Here is a 16,840-nt window from a genome sequence, read left to right as displayed (position 1 = left end):
TGGGCCTCCAGTGGAACGTGTGTGCATTTCTCGTAGTACCCGGCGCCCTCATGGAGAGCGTCTCGGCATTCTGCTTCCAGAAATCTGGCCGAAGAAAACATAAAACGTGAAGAAGCCATTTCTGAAGTTTACACTGATGATTCTTTTTTTAAAACTTTTATTTAATAAATATAAATTTCCAGAGTACAGCTTTTGGATTACAGTGGCTTTTCCCCCCACCCGCAACCCTCCCATCTCCCACTCCCTCTCCCATTCCATTCACATCAAGATTCATTTTTAATTCTCTTTATATACAGAAAATCAATTTAGTATATATTAAAGATTTCAACAGTTTGCACCCACACAGAAGCACAAAGTGTAAAATACTGTTCCCGAGTACCAGTTATAGCATTAATTTACATTGTACAACATATTAAGGACAGAGATCCTACATGGGGAGTAAGTGCACAGTGACTCCTGTTGTTGACTTAGCAATTGACACTCTTGTTTATGGCATCAGTAATCACCCTAGGCTCTTGTCATGAGTTGCCAAGGCTATGGAAGCCTTTTGAGTTTGCCAACTCCAATCTTATTTAGGCAAGGTCATAGTTAAAGTGCAAGTTCTCTCTTCCCTTCAGAGAAAGGTACCTCCTCCTTTGATGGCCCGTTCTTTCCACTGGGATCTCATTTAGGGTTTATTTATTTATTTATTTATTTTTGCCTGAGTGTCTTGGCTTTCCATGCCTAAAATACTCTCATGGGCTCTTCAGCCAGATTGAATGCCTTAAGGGCTGATTCTGAGGCCAGAGTGTTGCTTAGGACATATGCCATTCTATGAGTCTGCTTACACTGATGATTCTGAAAATGTGTACGGTGGCTAAATGTTTAACAATAGGGAAATGGGCCCGTGAGATGTAGCTTGTTCCCTAAGTAGATATGTTTCCTAAAATTGTTAAAAATACTGGCACTGTGGGGAAAAATAGGAAAAATTCTCTTGGAGAACTTATTTAACAGTATAACTAAAACTGCTTTTCAAAATGCATAGGAGAATGTCAATAGATGATTTATCAAATACTTAATGTGTGTTTTTATAATTTTCTACAGTGTGATTATTACTTTATAGCAAAACCATCTTTTAAAAATCTGTTTTGCTTTTCCTCCCCTAGTCCAGCCTTCGAATTTCCCCTCCTCTGCCCTTCCTGTCTCTGACGGGAGCTGGTCCCAGAGACCCTTTAAAGACAGGGGTCGGGTCCAGGATGGATCAAGAGCAAGCTGCTCTCGCTGCAGTCACTCCCTCCCCGACCAGTGCTTCAAAGAGATGGCCAGGAGCTTCTGTGTGGCCGTCCTGGGACTTGCTGGAAGCTCCGAAAGACCCCTTCAGCATAGAGAGAGAGGCCAGGCTGCACCGGCAAGCTGCAGGTGAGTGTGGCCAGGGCTGGTGTGGCCGGTGGCCGCGTTCTACAAGCAGAAAGGAAGTGACGGTGGCGCAGGCTTGGCTGCACGGTGAAGTCACCAGATGTGCAGAGAACAGCCACTTCTGAGGACTGAGTGGTCATGGGAACGAACCCACAAACAGCTTTGAGGCCAAGTGCAGAGGAAGAATAGGAGATGATCTGGTGCGAGGCCCATGCCACAGCACATGGTGTCGCAGCCACCGCTCACTTGTGCTCTTCCATGGAGTCTGGCTGCGTGGGAGGGTGTCCTCGGGAATGTTGAATGCCCCCTCCCTTCCTGTTCAGAGACACAGGCAGGAGGTGGCTTTGTTCCCCAAGGCTTTCCGATTGACACGCTCAGGACTGCCTCCTGGGGTCTGGGTGGTCCGTTTGCCTGCATCTGCGGGCTTGCCAGGGTTTCTAAGGAGCCTTTAAGGGTCTGTCCCTGCAGCTATTACTTAACACATAGCAAATCTTTTTCATCTCTCACTGGTGCTTGGAAGTAAATGACCTATTGTGAGGGGTCTCTGAAAGGTAATTGTGAAATCAGTAATTGTGAAAAAATTATGCATGGATTTCAGATTTTTCTGTATCAAAAGAAATATCTTTTAATTCCATTTTTTCACGAGCTTTTTGAAGTGTGCCGAGGTGAGTTGTTGATGCTAATCCTTCCGGGAGATGCCCAGTCACACCTCCTGAGGTCCTGTGTTGATGACGTGGGGAATGGCCGCTCGTAGGCCCGAGTTTGTCCGGCCACTCAGAGAGCCGGTCCTGATCCTGTTCTCTCCGGAGAACGCCGTGCCTGCTTCCCTAACGGCTGTGGCGGCTCAGCCTTGTGCCTTCCCCAGCGCCGCTGCTTTCCCGTGAGATGTCGCCTTCTGTTCTCGTCATGAAGTATTGCTAACGGAGCCCAATTTAGGGAATGGGCTGAGTGAAGGGGATGGCTCCTTGGCTTGGCTGTCTGCCTCCGCTGAGAGAGGAGGGGAGACGGGCTGGGCTCAACCGGTCCCCTCTGAGGCGGGGCTCTGGTCTGGAAAGACACAGACTGAGCCGGCACAAGATGAAAGAAGGCTGAGCTGGTCCCCCAAGAGCAGGCCTCTGGAAGTAGCTAGGGCAGGCCACACAGAGACGGTGCCCAACTCACAGCAAGAAGGGTTCTGCATGTGGTGTCCAAGTCTGGCCACCTTCAGAGCGGTTCTGGGGGACCTGGGTGTGGCATAACTGGGACGCGGTCGTGGCTGGGCAGACCCGCCACCTTACAGTGTTAGCACGAAGGGTCCTGGCGTCCATCCTGTGCTGCGAGGCCGGCTCTGGCAGCTGGAGTTGGGACTTGGGGAGCAGCAGTGATAGCTCATCTTGCTGGTCACTTGCTGGTGGTGGTTCTGTTTAACTTCTGTCATTGAGACCAGACCAGACAGAAAAGTGGTGTGACGTTCTCCATGTGAACACTGGAAGAGGGCTCATGTGGACCAGCTGGGCTTCTGGACGTTGTATGCAAAACTGCTGTTCACTTTCAAGTAATCACAGATTTAATCAGTGTTGTAAGCAATAGCTAGATAAATTGCTCTGGAGCTGACACACCGTTCAGTGTCTGAAATAGCTTGTGGTCTGATAGTTTCTACCCGTATGTCTGCTTTGGCGTTTCAGTGTACTTAGGACAGATGGAGCGAACTGCGATGACCATATCTGGGTTGAGAGGATTGGTGTCATGAGTAAGGTCCCCTGCTCTCCAGAAGAGCCCTGGGTAGTTCTCCAGGCAGTCTGGTTCCTCCAGAACAGGTTCATCCCAGGAGGGGGTGGTGACCTTGATTCCCTGAACCCCTGTTTCTCTCTCTGTCTTGGACCAAAGCTGTGAACGAAGCCACCTGCACCTGGAGTGGCCAGCTTCCCCCTCGGAACTATAAGAACCCCATCTACTCTTGCAAGGTGTTCCTAGGAGGTGTTCCTTGGGATATTACAGAAGGTGAGCTGTCTCTGAGAACTCTGGCTCCGAGAGTTGAAGGTGGGGCCTGGCTTTCAAGAGCCTGGAACTTGCACTGCGGCCATGGGGAGAGCCTCTGCCTGAGCGCCTGGCCTTACAGAGGAGCAGTGGGGGGCTGTGTTGCAGACTCCTAGCATTTCTGTGTCTTACCTGAGACCACAAGTCACCTCCTTGTTCAAGGGGCTGAGCCCGAGGGGTGGCACTGGGGAGTCCGAGCGCGCCTTTCCTGGGGAGGCCTGTGCTCAGCTTCTGCTGTCCTTAACATCTTTTGCAGCTGGATTGGTTAACACCTTCCGTGTTTTTGGCTCTTTGAGTGTGGAGTGGCCTGGTAAGGATGGCAAGCACCCCCGGTGTCCTCCCAAAGGTAATATTCCTAAAGGTAATAAAGACATGGTAGGAGCTTTTTTATTCCCCTCCCTAGAACGTAACTGCACAGAGGGGTGCTGGGATGTCACAGCCGCATGCTGGTAACGCGGGTGCTGCTTCAGCCTGGCACATCCCTGTTTGTTCCGAGCTAATGTTCCCTGCCCAGACCTACACTGCAGTGGGAGCCACCTCTGAACCCCCTTCCTTGTGCACTTCCCTACAAACCTGAACCCTGACGCACTGTTCCCCTCAAAGTTGTGTGTGAGAAAAGCTTTCCTGGCCAGTTCTGTTGCTGCCTGACCTGATTCTGAGATCCCTTTGGAGTTTGCAGGAAGGAGGACCAAACGTCTGATTCCTCACTGCTCTGAAATGAGATCCCTTCCCTGTAGAAAGGAGCCGGTGCTATTTTCACCCTGCCCCATCTTCCCTGAACTGAACCAGTGGGATAAGTAGGCTTTTAAAGCCATACCTGCCTCCCCTGGCAGAGTGCCCCCGGGAGAGCCTGGCTCTGCGACCTGGGCATCTCTGTCCAAGGGTGGAGAGCTGTGGTGACGCAGGACCCTGTCCCAGCCAGTCCCTTCCCTCAGCAGGGCGGGAGAGGCTGCACGGCTCTCTTCCTTGGCCTCAGCATCTGGCGTAGCGTGTGCTCCCATCCACCAGGACGTTGCAGGAGTAGGAAAACATGCACCTTGCACACAAGGCCTCCTCTCTGAGGAGTCACGCCCTGCTGCGAAGCTGACATGGCCGCCGAGGGATGCTAATGCGGTGTGTCCTCTCTGGGTGTAGGGTACGTGTATCTGGTCTTCGAGATAGAGAAGTACGTCCGGGCCTTGCTTCAAGCCTGCTCTCACGACCCGCTGAGCCCAGATGGCCCCAGTGAATACTACTTCAAGATGTCCAGCCGCAGGATGCGCTGCAAGGAGGTGAGACCTGCTGTGTCCTGGACCGTGGTGCCAAGCTCACAGAGGCGCCGCGTTCCCGTGGGCGGGGTGGGCACAGGGCTGCAGGCGAGGGATGCTCCTGCGGGACGAGCTGCTCTCCTGCCCCACAGTGCACCCAGCGGTGCTCTCTCATTGCATAATAACAACAATAATAACCATAACAAAACTGGGGGGCCTTAATGGAGTGCACACAGCCTGCCCACAGGGCTCAGACCATTGCCCCATCCTGTTCTGCTCTTGGTCTGCCCAGTACTTCAGCTTGTCATCAGGGCGACGTGGAGAGCAGCCCCTTGCTCTCCTTGCCCCTCACTCCTCAGTGACAGCTGTTCTCCCTCGTCCTGCCCTTGGGCTGCACCTTCTGGCTACCAGCCTGGTGGGTGAATCCCCCAAAGCCCGTTCCCGCCTGGAGCTCGATCACTGTATCATCTTCTCCGTATGATTCTCTCACATCTTTAGCATCCGTCTTGCAGGTCCCCGGCATCGTGGGTCTTACCCTGGATGTACCACGTCAGTCTAGGCAGAGTGTAGGAGTCTCCGCTCTACCCAGGTCCCCCATACAGCATCAGAACCACTTGTGAGAGCATCAGCGTTGGGTTTTCCTGAACCTGATCCCAGAGCCCGTCACTTCTGTGACGTTGAACTGGATATGCTGTTTTGGAATCTTCAGATCCTCATCTGTAACACAGGAGCTGATGCCTGCTCGGAGTACAAAGACCAGTGTTTTGCCTCCCTCTGGCAGAGTGCCCCCAGGAGAGCCTGACTCTGTGACCTGGGCGTGTCTGTCCGGGGGTGGAGAGCAGTGGTGATCTGAGACCTTGTCCCAGCCAGTCCCTTCCCCCAGCAGGGTGGGAGAGGCCGCGTGGCTCTCTTCCTTGGCCTCAGCACCTGGCGTGTTGCGTGCAGGGAGGCGTGAACAGGCACAGCATTAAGAATTTGGGAGTAATGAGGCTGTTCTGTGTGGTACTGTAGAGGCGATGCCTGTCGTCCTGTACACGTCACAGCACATGGCATGTACCACGGACGTCGGGGGGAAGCCCTAAGGCAAGCTAGGGGATTTGGGGGGTAATGAAATGTCAGTGTAGAGTTGGTTCGGAACAACAGCAGGCCGTGTGGACAGTGGGGGAGGCCACGCATGTCAGGGGTCAGAGGAATATGAGAAATCTTCCTGCTGAGTTTTACTCTGAACCTTCACCCTGAAAAGCAAACTCTATTTAAAAAAAAAAAAAAAAAAAGTGTAGGGAAAAAATAGCCTATTTAATTGGGACAGCCACATTAGATTTAACCAAGTGACCCATGTAACTGTGCTGACCCCTTGTTTCCCAGACGTGTCCCATATTCACACTGTGTCAGTGACAGGTCCGGGGCACCTTCTGGCTGCCACGGTGGCACACGGCTCCCATCTCCCTGCTGCGTGGAGCTCAGCAGTCGTACCTTCGTGGATCCCGAGACTGTTCGAGAGCTGCTGCTTCCTGCTCTCCTCAGTGCCTCTGTTGACAGCTTCCTGTCCCTGAGTGTGACCTCCTCCTTGTCCCTGCCTCGCAGGGCTTGCCTGTGGTGCCCCGGCTCCATGCTGTCCACTTCTCCTGACTCCTCTTCCCGCTGCCACCACCACCGCCGCAGCCAGGATTTGACCCCCTCCCGTTGTCTCTGCTCTTACCTTTGACCAGGCCCACCTTGCTGGCCTCCTGTCCTGCCTGAGCCCCCCTTCCAGCAGGGGACCCTCCTTGGGCTGTCTTGTAATCCCAAATTGCTCCCTGTGCAAAACAGGCTCTCCTGTCTTCCAGTGCCTTCTGCCAGGCCGTCTCATCCCCAGGCCAGGCTAAACTGGAACTGGAACCCTTCAGTCCCACTCCTCCCGCCCACGTCCAGGCAGTCTGCCATCTGCAGACTCTTCTCTTGGACCTGCCAGGGCCACGTGGTCCTCACCGGCTTTGTCCTGCCCTCGGAACCGATGTCTTCCCTCCTTGCTGGCTTGTGCCTCAGAGCTCAATTTCCTGCTTCAAGGATTCTTTATCTTTTTCAAGCTTTAAAAAAAAAAAAATGTCACAGGCATATTAAAGTTATATGCATTTATAGGGTACTATGATGTTTTGATACATGTGTGCATTGTATAATGTCCAATTAGGGAAAGCCTGGTTATCGCTTTAAACATTTAGTATTTCTGTATAGTGGAAACATCCCAAATCCCATCTTCTGGTTTTTTAAATAGTGAAATACATGCACAGCACATTGTCCACGGTCGTCCTATTGTACAGTAGAATCCCAGAACTTCTCACTCCTAGGTACCCTCCTGTGTCCCATAACCTAGTGCAGTTCCTAAGGTCTCCCCGTACTGACCGTCCAGAAACGGCTCCCTGATCAGCTCATTTGTGGTGGCCGCCTCTGCCTGCTACACTGGGCTTTGTTCTGGGCTTGGGATTTGGGGCAGAGGATGTGGTCATCTCCTGCCCCGTGGAACTGTAAGACTCCCGGGGTCTTCTGGGCATGACGCTCCACACGCCCTCTCCATGCCCCTGCCCCTGGCATGAGCCCTCTGGAGCCTTGGTGGGCCAGTAATGGGTGCAGATACCACGAGTATCTGTGCTGTCCTTCCAGATCCCAGCCTTTTTGTTGTTGTTTATTTTATTTGAAAGGCGGAGAGACGGAGATCATCCGGCCACTGATTTACTCCCCAAATGACTGCAACAGCCAGGGCCTGGAACTCCAAGCAGGTCTCCCACCTAGTGGCACGGACCCAAGTACTTGGGCCACCTTCTGCCTTCCCGGGCATGTTAGCAGGAACTGGATTCAAAGCAGGGCGGCCGGACCCAAGGGACACCAATGTTGCTGCACCACAGTGCCAGCCCCTCCAGCCTTCCACTTACCTGGGACTCCTTCCTTTCTCAAGGACTCCAGGTGGTGCTCCCTGCTCCTCCGTGCCCACGGCCCTTTGTTGTAACCACACGGTGGGAGATTGTGACAGAGTGGCTCCTGGACTTGACAGCTTGGTACTTACTTGCTTGTACTGAAGGGTGAGCAAACGCCGCTCTGGTGGTGACTTCCACCATCGTGGACTGAGAGCTTAGCTCTAGTTGTTTAGGGGTAGGGGGCTGCCTGGGGGCCTCTGCCTGCCCAGTGCCGTGCAGGACCAGCTGCTGCAGTGTCTCCAGAGCCTGTCTCCCTGTGGCTCCGCCATGCTGATGCACCTCTGGGTGGTTTTCAGGTGCAGGTGATCCCCTGGGTCTTGGCTGACAGCAACTTCGTCCGGAGCCCATCTCAGAGGCTTGACCCCAGCAGGACGGTGTTTGTTGGTGCTCTGCACGGGATGCTCAACGCTGAGGCCCTGGCGGCCATCTTGAATGACCTATTTGGGGGAGTGGTGTATGCTGGGATTGACACAGATAAGCACAAGTATCCCATTGGTGAGTGTCCCACTTCTGTGTGGCAAAGCTGGGTGGCTCCTGGGAGTAGACCAAGATTGTGATACTTCCCCACGGGGGTGCAGCAAGAGACCTGACCCAGGTCTCCCGATCAGCGCATAGCAGGAGTGGAGCATCCCCAGCGGGTCGCCAGCCCTCCGCTGCACCTCTTGCACCCGAGACAGGGTGACTGGAGACTGGGAGGTGGTGGGAAGGAAGGACGAAGCAGGGACCTTGTTGGAAGCTCAGAGTTCACAACCAAACCACTTTGGGACAGATAGAGATTTTATTAAAAGGCCAAGGTTTCCTGAACTTGCCTGGTTTGCTTTATTAATAATACTTTAGACTCTGGTGTTGTCTAGGATCAAAAACCAGGTCAGGCCAGAGGCGGGCTTTCTGGATGATGGGCAGCAGTGTAGCCTCGGCCAGTGCTATCCCAGTGTAAGAGTGTGGGTCCAACCACTGGGTTTTGAATGGCCCTTCTGAGAATTGAGGTCAGTTCCTCAGTCATGGCAGAATGATCTCGACGGTGGGGTTTGGAGGTGGAGCAGACCGCCAGCTCTCTGATCCAGACATGACTAAGCCATTTCCCCACGGCTGAATCTGGGCAGGAAGGAGCACTGTGTGCTCATCAGTGCTGCACCGGGGATCTGAGGCGGGGGCAGCCGGTGCAGGTTGGGACTACGTCTGGCTCGAGTGCCTCCAGGCCTGGTGGGCCTGCCCTCCAGAGAGCTGTGCTGCCTTGGTCTCCACTCTGAGCCCTGTGACCTTACTGTGCCGGAGGAACCCTTTCCCTCCCATGGAGACCCATCCTTTCCCACTCCATGATTCATGCCAACACGGTCTCCTCCGGACTGTCTGATGCGGTAGCCACCAGCTAGATGTGGCCATCGCTGTGCTGGAAATGAGGCGGGTGCTACATGTTGAAAAGATGTTTTGGACATGCCGGGTTAACCACATTACTAAAGTCCCAGTGCTTTGTATTCCGATGTGGCTACCCAGAAATCGCAGAGTACACGAGTAGCTCACATTGTGTTTCTGCTGGATGGCACTCGTAGAGAAACGGCTTCCTGAGGGCAGAGCGAGGCATTTGGGAAAACTCGGCTGGAAGGTAAGCTCATGTCTTGTCCTTAGGGTCTGGTCGTGTGACTTTCAACAACCAACACAGTTACCTGAAAGCAGTGAGCGCTGCTTTTGTGGAGATCAAAACCACCAAGTTCACCAAGAAGGTGAGTGAGCGGCCTTACTCTGGTCCCTGAGGGGCTGGGGCTGCTCGGCAAAGTGAGCCGAGCTGTGAAGGACTGAGGCGAGGGCTTGGGCGCTCTGAGCCCCACAGTGTGCTGGTTTCTGGCCTCGCTAAGTCCTGCATCCTGACCGACCTGGCCTCTCTGAACACTCAGTGGTGGAGTCTGGGGGTAGCACGCTGAGGTGACCGGGCAGGAGCGTGTGTTTCCTGCATGCCCGAGCCGCCAGCCTGGCTGTGTCTGGTGCCAGTCTAGTCTCTGCCTGCTCTTTGCTCTAAGCCGCCTTTCAAACAGGCAAGCACTGTGCCTCACGTGCGGTGCCCTCTGACCCCGGCTCCCTGGTGAGGAGAGCACCTCCTGTTCCTGTTGTGCTTCCGTGCAGGTCCAGATAGACCCCTACCTGGAGGATTCTCCGTGTCACATCTGCAGTTCCCAGCCCGGGCCTTTCTTCTGTCGCGATCAGGTGAGTCCCCTGGGCACCGGAGGTGTCTCGGCAGCCCCCATCCTCGATTACAGTGCACACCCAGGTTGGAGTTCTGAGGTACTTGTGTCAAGAGAGCAGAGGCGGCAGCAGTCACGCTCGCCGGGGTCAGGCCGGGCCCTGCTGTGGGCAGCTTGGCCGGGGCTCTGGGGAGCTGGCTGCATTGCGCCTTGGGCACTCTGGTCTTTGCCTGGGATGCTCCTGTGTGACACGGCTCCTGGCAGTGCCTGTCCGGGGGCAGAACCGTGAGCCAGTACCGCTGCTCTAGCTCTGGGCCCCCCAGGCTGACTGATCTCTGCTCAGGGACTCCTGTCCTTGACCTCTGGGCCCCTGGACCGCCCTGACACTGAGCCTGGGCTGTTGTCAGCAGGCAGAAAGCAGCGTGACAGTCTCCTGTTTGGTGTTTCTGGGTGGTGGGGCACGGATATGGACGTGCTTGGCTGTGTTTCTCAAGCTGACGCACACACGCGTCAGCCAAGGGCCTCACTGAAATGTGGATGGCGAGTCTGCGGGCCTGAGGTGGCCACTGACAAATGGCCAGGTGGTGCCGTCACCGCCGTGCACCATGCTCTGTCCAGCGGGCGGCCCCCGAGGACACTGGCCGTCCGCTGTGCTTAGTTCTCTCAGCAATGCTGTGGCTGCGCTTTCCACCTCGGGGGAGGTAGATGATGGTTACGCGGAGGGCCCCTGTGAAGAGTGCGAAGGGTCGTTGGGTAGCTCTGGGCCTCCCTGGTGGGCTTCGGGATCTTTGAGAGATGATCTCCATTTCCAGGTCCTTGCTCAGAGCCTAGTGGCTTGCCTGAGGGGGTACACAGCAAGAGGGGGAACCCACCAGTCACTTCTGCCCGCCCAGTGCCTGCTGTTGGCCGCTGATGTGTCCCTAACCGTGCCCCATGTGAGCAGCCCTGATGGCAGCTCTGTGTCGGCGGTGAGAAAGGCAGGGCAGAGCAGAGCTGGTGCACTGGTCCGAGGGGCTGAGGGACGCTCGCAGTCTCTGCGCACCCCTGGAAGTCCATGGTTGGGGTGAGCGAGCTCCCAGGGACCCTGTCTATAGCCGGAGCTGACGTGGACGTGACCTCTCCTCTTGTGTCCCTCCAACCCAGGTCTGCTTCAAGTACTTCTGCCGGAGCTGCTGGCACTGGCGGCACAGCATGGAGGGCCTGCGCCACCACAGCCCCCTGATGCGGAACCAGAAGAACCGAGAGGCCAGCTAGAGGAGCCGGGCTTGCCCGGGGGCCTGGGGCGCCCAAGGCTGGCAGGTCTAGCGGTGGCCGGCACCACCCTGCCACTGGCGACCAGGGAGCTGGCTTCCCGAGGACAAGGGAACTCATAGTCACCGTTGCACTTGCTGAATCTGTCTTTGTTTCTGCACTAATTAATGCACAATGAGTTTCGTCGGGTTTTGTTTCCGGGGTGAGCCAGAGCAAGGACCCTCTGGCTCGCCCTCCAAGCAACTCTGTAGTTTTCCCAGATTTCAGTTTCTCATTTTGCTGATGAAAAGCAAGAAGAAAATACAAGACTGTGTCCAGAAGGTGTTGACACGGACGCCTGCATCTAGAGGTTTATTTATTAAAGCGCTTTTTTACATTCCTTGCAATACTGATGGTGATGACGCGCAGGTCTCATTGGTTTCATCCTTGCAGTTGCCATACAGTGCCTTTCCATTTATTTAACCCCCACCTGAACGGCATAAACTGAGTGTTCAGCTGGTGTTTTTTACTGTAAACAACAAGGAGACTTTGCTCTTCATTTAAACCAAAATCATATTTCATATTTTACGCTCGAGGGTTTTTACCGGTTCCTTTTTACACTCCTTAAAACAGTTTTTAAGTCATTTGGAACAAGAGATTTTTTTCTTTCCTGGCAGCTTTTAACATTATAGCAAATTTGTGTCTGGGGACTACTGGTCACTGTTTCACACGGTTGCAAATCAAAGCGTTTGCAACCAAGAAAAAAAAATTTGTTTTATTTGAAACTGGACCCGATAAAGGGCATTTGAGCGGCTGCTGTACATAGTTTCAAATGGTTTCTCGCACCTTCTTCAGTTGCACTTGTCGGGGGAGGGTTGATAGAAGTTTTTAATCACAGACTCACAGGACTTTTTTCTTTTGTAACTGAGCTTAAAAAAAAAAAAAAAAGGGCTGCTTCTCGGTGGGGTGGACGAAGGCTCCCGGGCCCCTCCCAGAGCGGGCAGTGCCCTTCTGACGGCTCGTTTGAGGAATGTACGAAGCCACAGTTGCAGTTGACTGAACCGCTACTGGAATTTGAAAACTTGACTCTCTCCTTTTTTTTTTTTTTTTTAAATACTTGCCCCTCTTAGGGAAGCCGTGTGCCAAAGAACCAGTGTCATGACCCCCCCTGCTGAGCTGCTGTCGCATTGTCGCAGATCCCAGCTACTCTGTGGGTTTTGTGAAGCTGTGTGTGAAGTCTCTACCTCACTGTAGTATATGCGGGCCAGACTGCACTCGCCTACAGATGCGTGGAGTACGCTGTGGTGTAGTTTTTTTGGCACATAATAAACACGTTGCAGCAGAGTCCTGGGTCCGTGTCTGTGTCTGTCTGAGGTGGGGGCCCCGGGGCGCCCGGGGTGGCGGCGGGACCACGTGGGCTTCGGGAGCTGTCCGGGGGGTGGGGGCTTCTCCCCCAACCTGGGTCCGTCCCGTCCTGACTCCGGTGAGCGGCAGAGGGAGCCGGGTCCGCGGATTCCGCCGGCCTGGGGTGCCTGTGGGGGACGCAGTGGGTCTGAGGCCCCCGGCTGAGGGGCGCGGGGGTCTCCTCGCCCAGGACGCCCCGGCCACTCGGGGGCGGGGTCCCTTCTGTCCGGGTGAGACTCGCCGCCCTTCACCCACCCGCCGTCTCCGCCCTGTCCGGTGAGGGTGCGGAGCCGGACAGCGGGCAGCCGGCGCTGGGGGCGTCCCAAGGCGGACAGGCCGGGAGCTGTGGCGCTGAGCTGGGCCCGCCCTTCCCTCAGGCGCCCACCGCGGGGCCGGAAACCCACTCGAGGCGCCTGGCACAGCCCGCCGCTCCGGACGGGACGGGGCTCTGCGATGGCTGGGGAGGGGGCGCCACCCCCTACTTCCACACGTCTCCGTGGCCGTGGGTCCGTCTGCCTCTCAGGGACTGGAAGTCGTCTCCACACTGCCCAGAGTGTGGGAGTCACCTGCTCCTGGTCTACAGGGCACCCGACCCCCGACCCGCGGCCGCCCTGAACGCCGGCGCAGCGAGCGCGGCGCGGAAGCGGACGAGCCCCACCCACCGTGGGCGGGGCCGCCGTCGCCCCGCCCACCCGGGCAGTGCGCCGCCCTCACTTCCGCCCCGCGCCGCCAGGGGCCGCTGTGGTGCGCTCGAGCAGGCTCCGCGCGTCCCGGGCTGGGCGGAAGCGGCTTTCTGGCCTGCGCTTTATAGGCCTCTCTTGTGCTTCCTGTTTCCTCTTTCACTCAGGACCCGCCAACATGGTAGGTGTATAGGTCTTAGGGCGCTATCCAGCTCCATCGTCCCCCATCCACAGCTCCCCGTGATCCCTGACCCCGGAGGGGAGACCCTGGGCCGGGTGCGCGCGCGACCCTGTCCACCTGGAGCCGCTGGCGACCGCAGTGTCCGTCCCAACTCCGCTGCTCCCGGGCGGGCCCGGCCCGCGAGCCCACGGCCGCCGGGGCTTCGCTCGGCTAGCGCTGCCCGCGGGTGACCCCCGTGCTCTGCCGCCCGCAGGGCCGCGTGCGCACCAAAACCGTGAAGAAAGCGGCCCGGGTCATCATCGAGAAGTACTACACCCGCCTGGGCAATGACTTCCACACCAACAAGCGCGTGTGCGAGGAGATCGCCATCATCCCCAGCAAGAAGCTGCGCAACAAGATCGCGGGGTGAGGCGGGGCCCGCGGGGAGCCGGAGGGCGCGGCCCGGGGGTGTGCGGGGCCGGGGCCGGCGGCGGCACCTGCTCGGCCGGCGGCCGGGGGTGTGCGGGGCCGGGGCTGCAGCCGCCCGCGGGCGCGCTCACGGAGGGTCTGGCGCAGCTATGTCACGCACCTGATGAAGCGGATCCAGAGGGGCCCGGTGAGAGGCATCTCCATCAAGCTGCAGGAGGAGGAGCGGGAGCGGAGAGACAACTACGTGCCCGAGGTGAGCGCCCTGGGCCCCGGGCTCGCCCGCAGGTGGGGACGCGGGTTCCTGAACCCGCCGCGTGCCCACCTGTGGTCGGCCCCGCGCTGCTGATTGGATAAGTGCTGATGCCGGCCTCCCGGGGTCTGCCTGGCCGTGCTGCAGTGCCCGAAGCGACTTCCCCTGTGGGGGGACTCGATCCTGCCCGCCCACGGCTCGCTCCCCCTGTGCACACGGACCAGGCAGCGGGACACGTGCAGGGGAGGTGCCGGCTCTCACTGGTACGGGGCCTGCCTTTCTCTCTAGGTCTCCGCGCTGGATCAGGAGATCATTGAAGTGGATCCTGACACGAAGGAAATGCTGAAGCTCCTGGTAAGCTTTGGCTGCCCTCGCCGAGCCGCATGCCATCCGCAGCCTCCTCCTAGTGCTAATAGCTCACCGCTTAGCCGGGCTCGAGGTCACACAGCTCCCAGGGAATGGCTGGGTTGGGCGCCCACCCACAGCTCTGTAACGGGGGTCGGCTGCTCGTTGGTTGTTGAAGGTGGCGCTGAGCGTGTTGGCTGCACAGTGGTAATTCCCAGACCCACTGGCCTCTGCTGTGGCTTCGGGAAGGTTCGGTTCCGGCCTCTCCTGTCTGCTCTCGTCATTGCGCCCCGGGGCTCTGTCTGTCCTCCCCACCTCTCCTTTGGTCTGGGTTCCAGTGTGTGCCGGTAGGCCGTGCACAGGGCCATAGTTTGGTGACGGGGCCTGGGCTCTGAGGTCCAGCAGGCTCTTGGTGACTCTGTTGGAGCTTCCACCCGCTGGGTCACTTCTTGTGTGGCTGCAGCGGCCAGCGATGGCCCAGGCCAAATTCTGGGGCCAGGAGCTCAGTCCGGGCTTGCATGTGGGAGGTGGGGGCCCGACTACTTGAGCTGTCGCTGCCACTTCCAGGAGCCAGAGCCCCAACCCAGGCGCTCTGCTAAGGGATAGGGCTACACCTCTCGCCCCCAGTTTTTCCATCTCTGGTCGTTGGAAGGTTAAGAGATTGAAACTCTTGAGAACTGTGAGCTCGCGTGCACCTGTGGCCCGGCCCAGCATCCCCTTGCCTGCTGTGGATCTGCGGGTCCTTGCCCGAACAACCGCTGTCCTGTGTGTAGCTTCTCTGCTTCAACTGTGTGGTCTTTCTTAAAGACCAAGTTGCACGTTAGGTTCCAGGTGCATGGTGGGCCCGGGGCTCCTGGGCTTGCTGCAGGGCTGGCCAGAGCTTGTGCCCGTGCTGATGGGATTAGAGGTGCTTCCGGGCCGCGGGCTGCCCTGGGAGTGGGTTCCGGGCCAGGAGCCGGTGGCATCATGGGCTGTGGTGTAAGTGCTGTGTGTGTCGTTGATGAAGTCCTTAGGGAGTGAGGGCACCAAGAGAGGTGGGCACATGGGCATTGGATGCCGTGCCCAGGACACCCTGGGGCCTCCCCCACCGCAGCCCCGAGTGCCTGGGTTCCCGCTTCCTCTTGATGGACACCCTGGAGGGCAGCAGGTGGTGGCGGAAGTACTTGGAAGACCCGGGTGGGGTTCCCAGTCATGGCTGTCGGGACTCTCTGGGGAGTGAACATACAGCTGAGATCTGTCTCACTGTGCCTTACAAATAAAGTTCTCTGAAAAGAAAGTCTACATGCGGCCCAGGGATGGCTTTTTTCCCTCCAGTCTGTGATTGGCTGAGTCTGGATGCGGAGGCCAAGGGCGCCCTGGCAGTGTCTCGGAGACAGGCAGAGCAGGGGTGCTGCTTGGGGAGCCCCAGCGCAGGTGTCTGGGGTGTCGGCCCTCGTCCCACCAGCCCCGCCCCAGGCCAGACAGTGGGGGGTGCTGCCCTGACCCCCTCAGCTCGGCCAGATGGTGCTCACTGGGTCCCTCTGTTGTTCCAGGACTTCGGCAGCCTGTCCAACCTGCAGGTCACGCAGCCTACAGTGGGGATGAACTTCAAAACGCCGCGTGGAGCCGTGTGAGCCTTTCCGCTTCACTGTCTATTTTCAATAAACTTGGGACAACCAGCCTTTGCCTCTGTCGTCTGGCGCCGAGAGCAGGAGTTCTCGCAAGGGCACTGGGGCTGTGGGGCCCTCCCGACAGTGCCTGGGACGCGGCCGGGGACGTGGGGGAGCTGCCTCCTGAGGTCCATGCCCAGCTAGCAGGGTCCCCAACAGTGAGAACAGCCTGGAGGGGAGTCACGGGGGTCTGTGGTGGGAGGGGGAGGTCCTGGCTGGGTTGCTTCTCCTCCCTCTGCGCCCTGGAGCGCGTCCACCGTGGGGAGGGCGGGCTGGGACTGCATCTGTGTCTCACTGGGGGGCGGGCCTGGACTCCTGCTCCTCGGTTGTCAGCGAGGAAGTGGCCAGGCCGGCTCTGGTGCTGGGCACACATCTGCTTCTGACAGGCAGGTAACAGCAAATTGCCATCTAACGTGTTTGTAGCTTCGTTTTGATAGAATTACAAACTCGGAGTTGCAAGCATAGCACAAACAAGGACTTTGGTGTGTGTCTACCCAGACTGGCCAGTCGTCTGCGTTTTGCACATGGTCACGGTTTCTGGCCTATTGGAGCTTAAACAAGTTTGAGATGTGCCCATTTACTCCCAAATATTTCAGGATCTTCTAAGAATAACAACACGCCTTTACGTAACCATAGTCCAGTCGTGAATCAAGGTTAACAGTGGCCCAGCCCACAGCCGATATCGGGTTTCCTGTGTAGTGTCCCTAGTGTGAGAAGTCCTGGGCAGTCCTTTTGCAGAATGCCCTTTGCGTGGGTGGGTGTCGTCTGAGCTCACTGGCTTTCTGGGGGTGGGGCATTTGCTTTTAAGGCACATCTGTGGGCTTCCCACTGTCAGTGGTAGTGGTGAGGGCCCGTGCTGTGGTGGAGTCAGTTAATCCTGCCTGCGCTGCTGGCATCTCCTGTGGGCGCC

General features: G+C 57.1%; 2 protein-coding genes across 16 annotated transcripts in view; both read left to right on the top strand.

Moving 5' to 3' along the window:
• The window catches only part of CPEB1 (cytoplasmic polyadenylation element binding protein 1), a 100,312-nt gene extending 87,955 nt beyond the window's left edge, over nt 1-12,357 (top strand). For 7 of the 15 annotated variants that reach the window (XM_017337568.4, XM_070054564.1, XM_051834245.3 and 4 more), the window contains 8 exons: nt 1,146-1,398; nt 3,262-3,375; nt 3,668-3,772; nt 4,546-4,682; nt 7,903-8,101; nt 9,233-9,327; nt 9,725-9,805; nt 10,927-12,357. In XM_017337568.4, the coding sequence (XP_017193057.1) occupies nt 1,146-1,398; nt 3,262-3,375; nt 3,668-3,772; nt 4,546-4,682; nt 7,903-8,101; nt 9,233-9,327; nt 9,725-9,805; nt 10,927-11,037 (1,095 nt within the window). In that variant the 3' untranslated portion in view covers nt 11,038-12,357. The remainder of the gene's footprint in view (nt 1-1,145; nt 1,399-3,261; nt 3,376-3,667; nt 3,773-4,545; nt 4,683-7,902; nt 8,102-9,232; nt 9,328-9,724; nt 9,806-10,926) is intronic. The other 8 variants (XM_070054565.2, XM_070054568.1, XM_051834247.3 and 5 more) reach the window with 2 other exon arrangements.
• An 894-nt stretch (nt 12,358-13,251) lies between these two features.
• Nucleotides 13,252-15,939, top strand: RPS17 (ribosomal protein S17). Its single transcript, XM_002721477.5, has 5 exons — nt 13,252-13,278; nt 13,532-13,683; nt 13,834-13,939; nt 14,225-14,290; nt 15,814-15,939. The coding sequence occupies exons 1-5, from the start codon at nt 13,276-13,278 to the stop codon at nt 15,892-15,894; spliced, it is 408 nt and encodes a 135-aa protein (XP_002721523.1). The 5' UTR covers nt 13,252-13,275; the 3' UTR covers nt 15,895-15,939.
• The last annotated feature ends 901 nt before the right edge of the window (nt 15,940-16,840 follow it).

Source organism: Oryctolagus cuniculus, chromosome 12 (genome assembly GCF_051225735.1).
Source record: "Oryctolagus cuniculus isolate XC-2025 breed Fujian yellow rabbit chromosome 12, ASM5122573v1, whole genome shotgun sequence".
Taxonomy (NCBI): domain Eukaryota; kingdom Metazoa; phylum Chordata; class Mammalia; order Lagomorpha; family Leporidae; genus Oryctolagus; species Oryctolagus cuniculus.
This window is presented reverse-complemented; position numbering and strand designations above follow the sequence as displayed.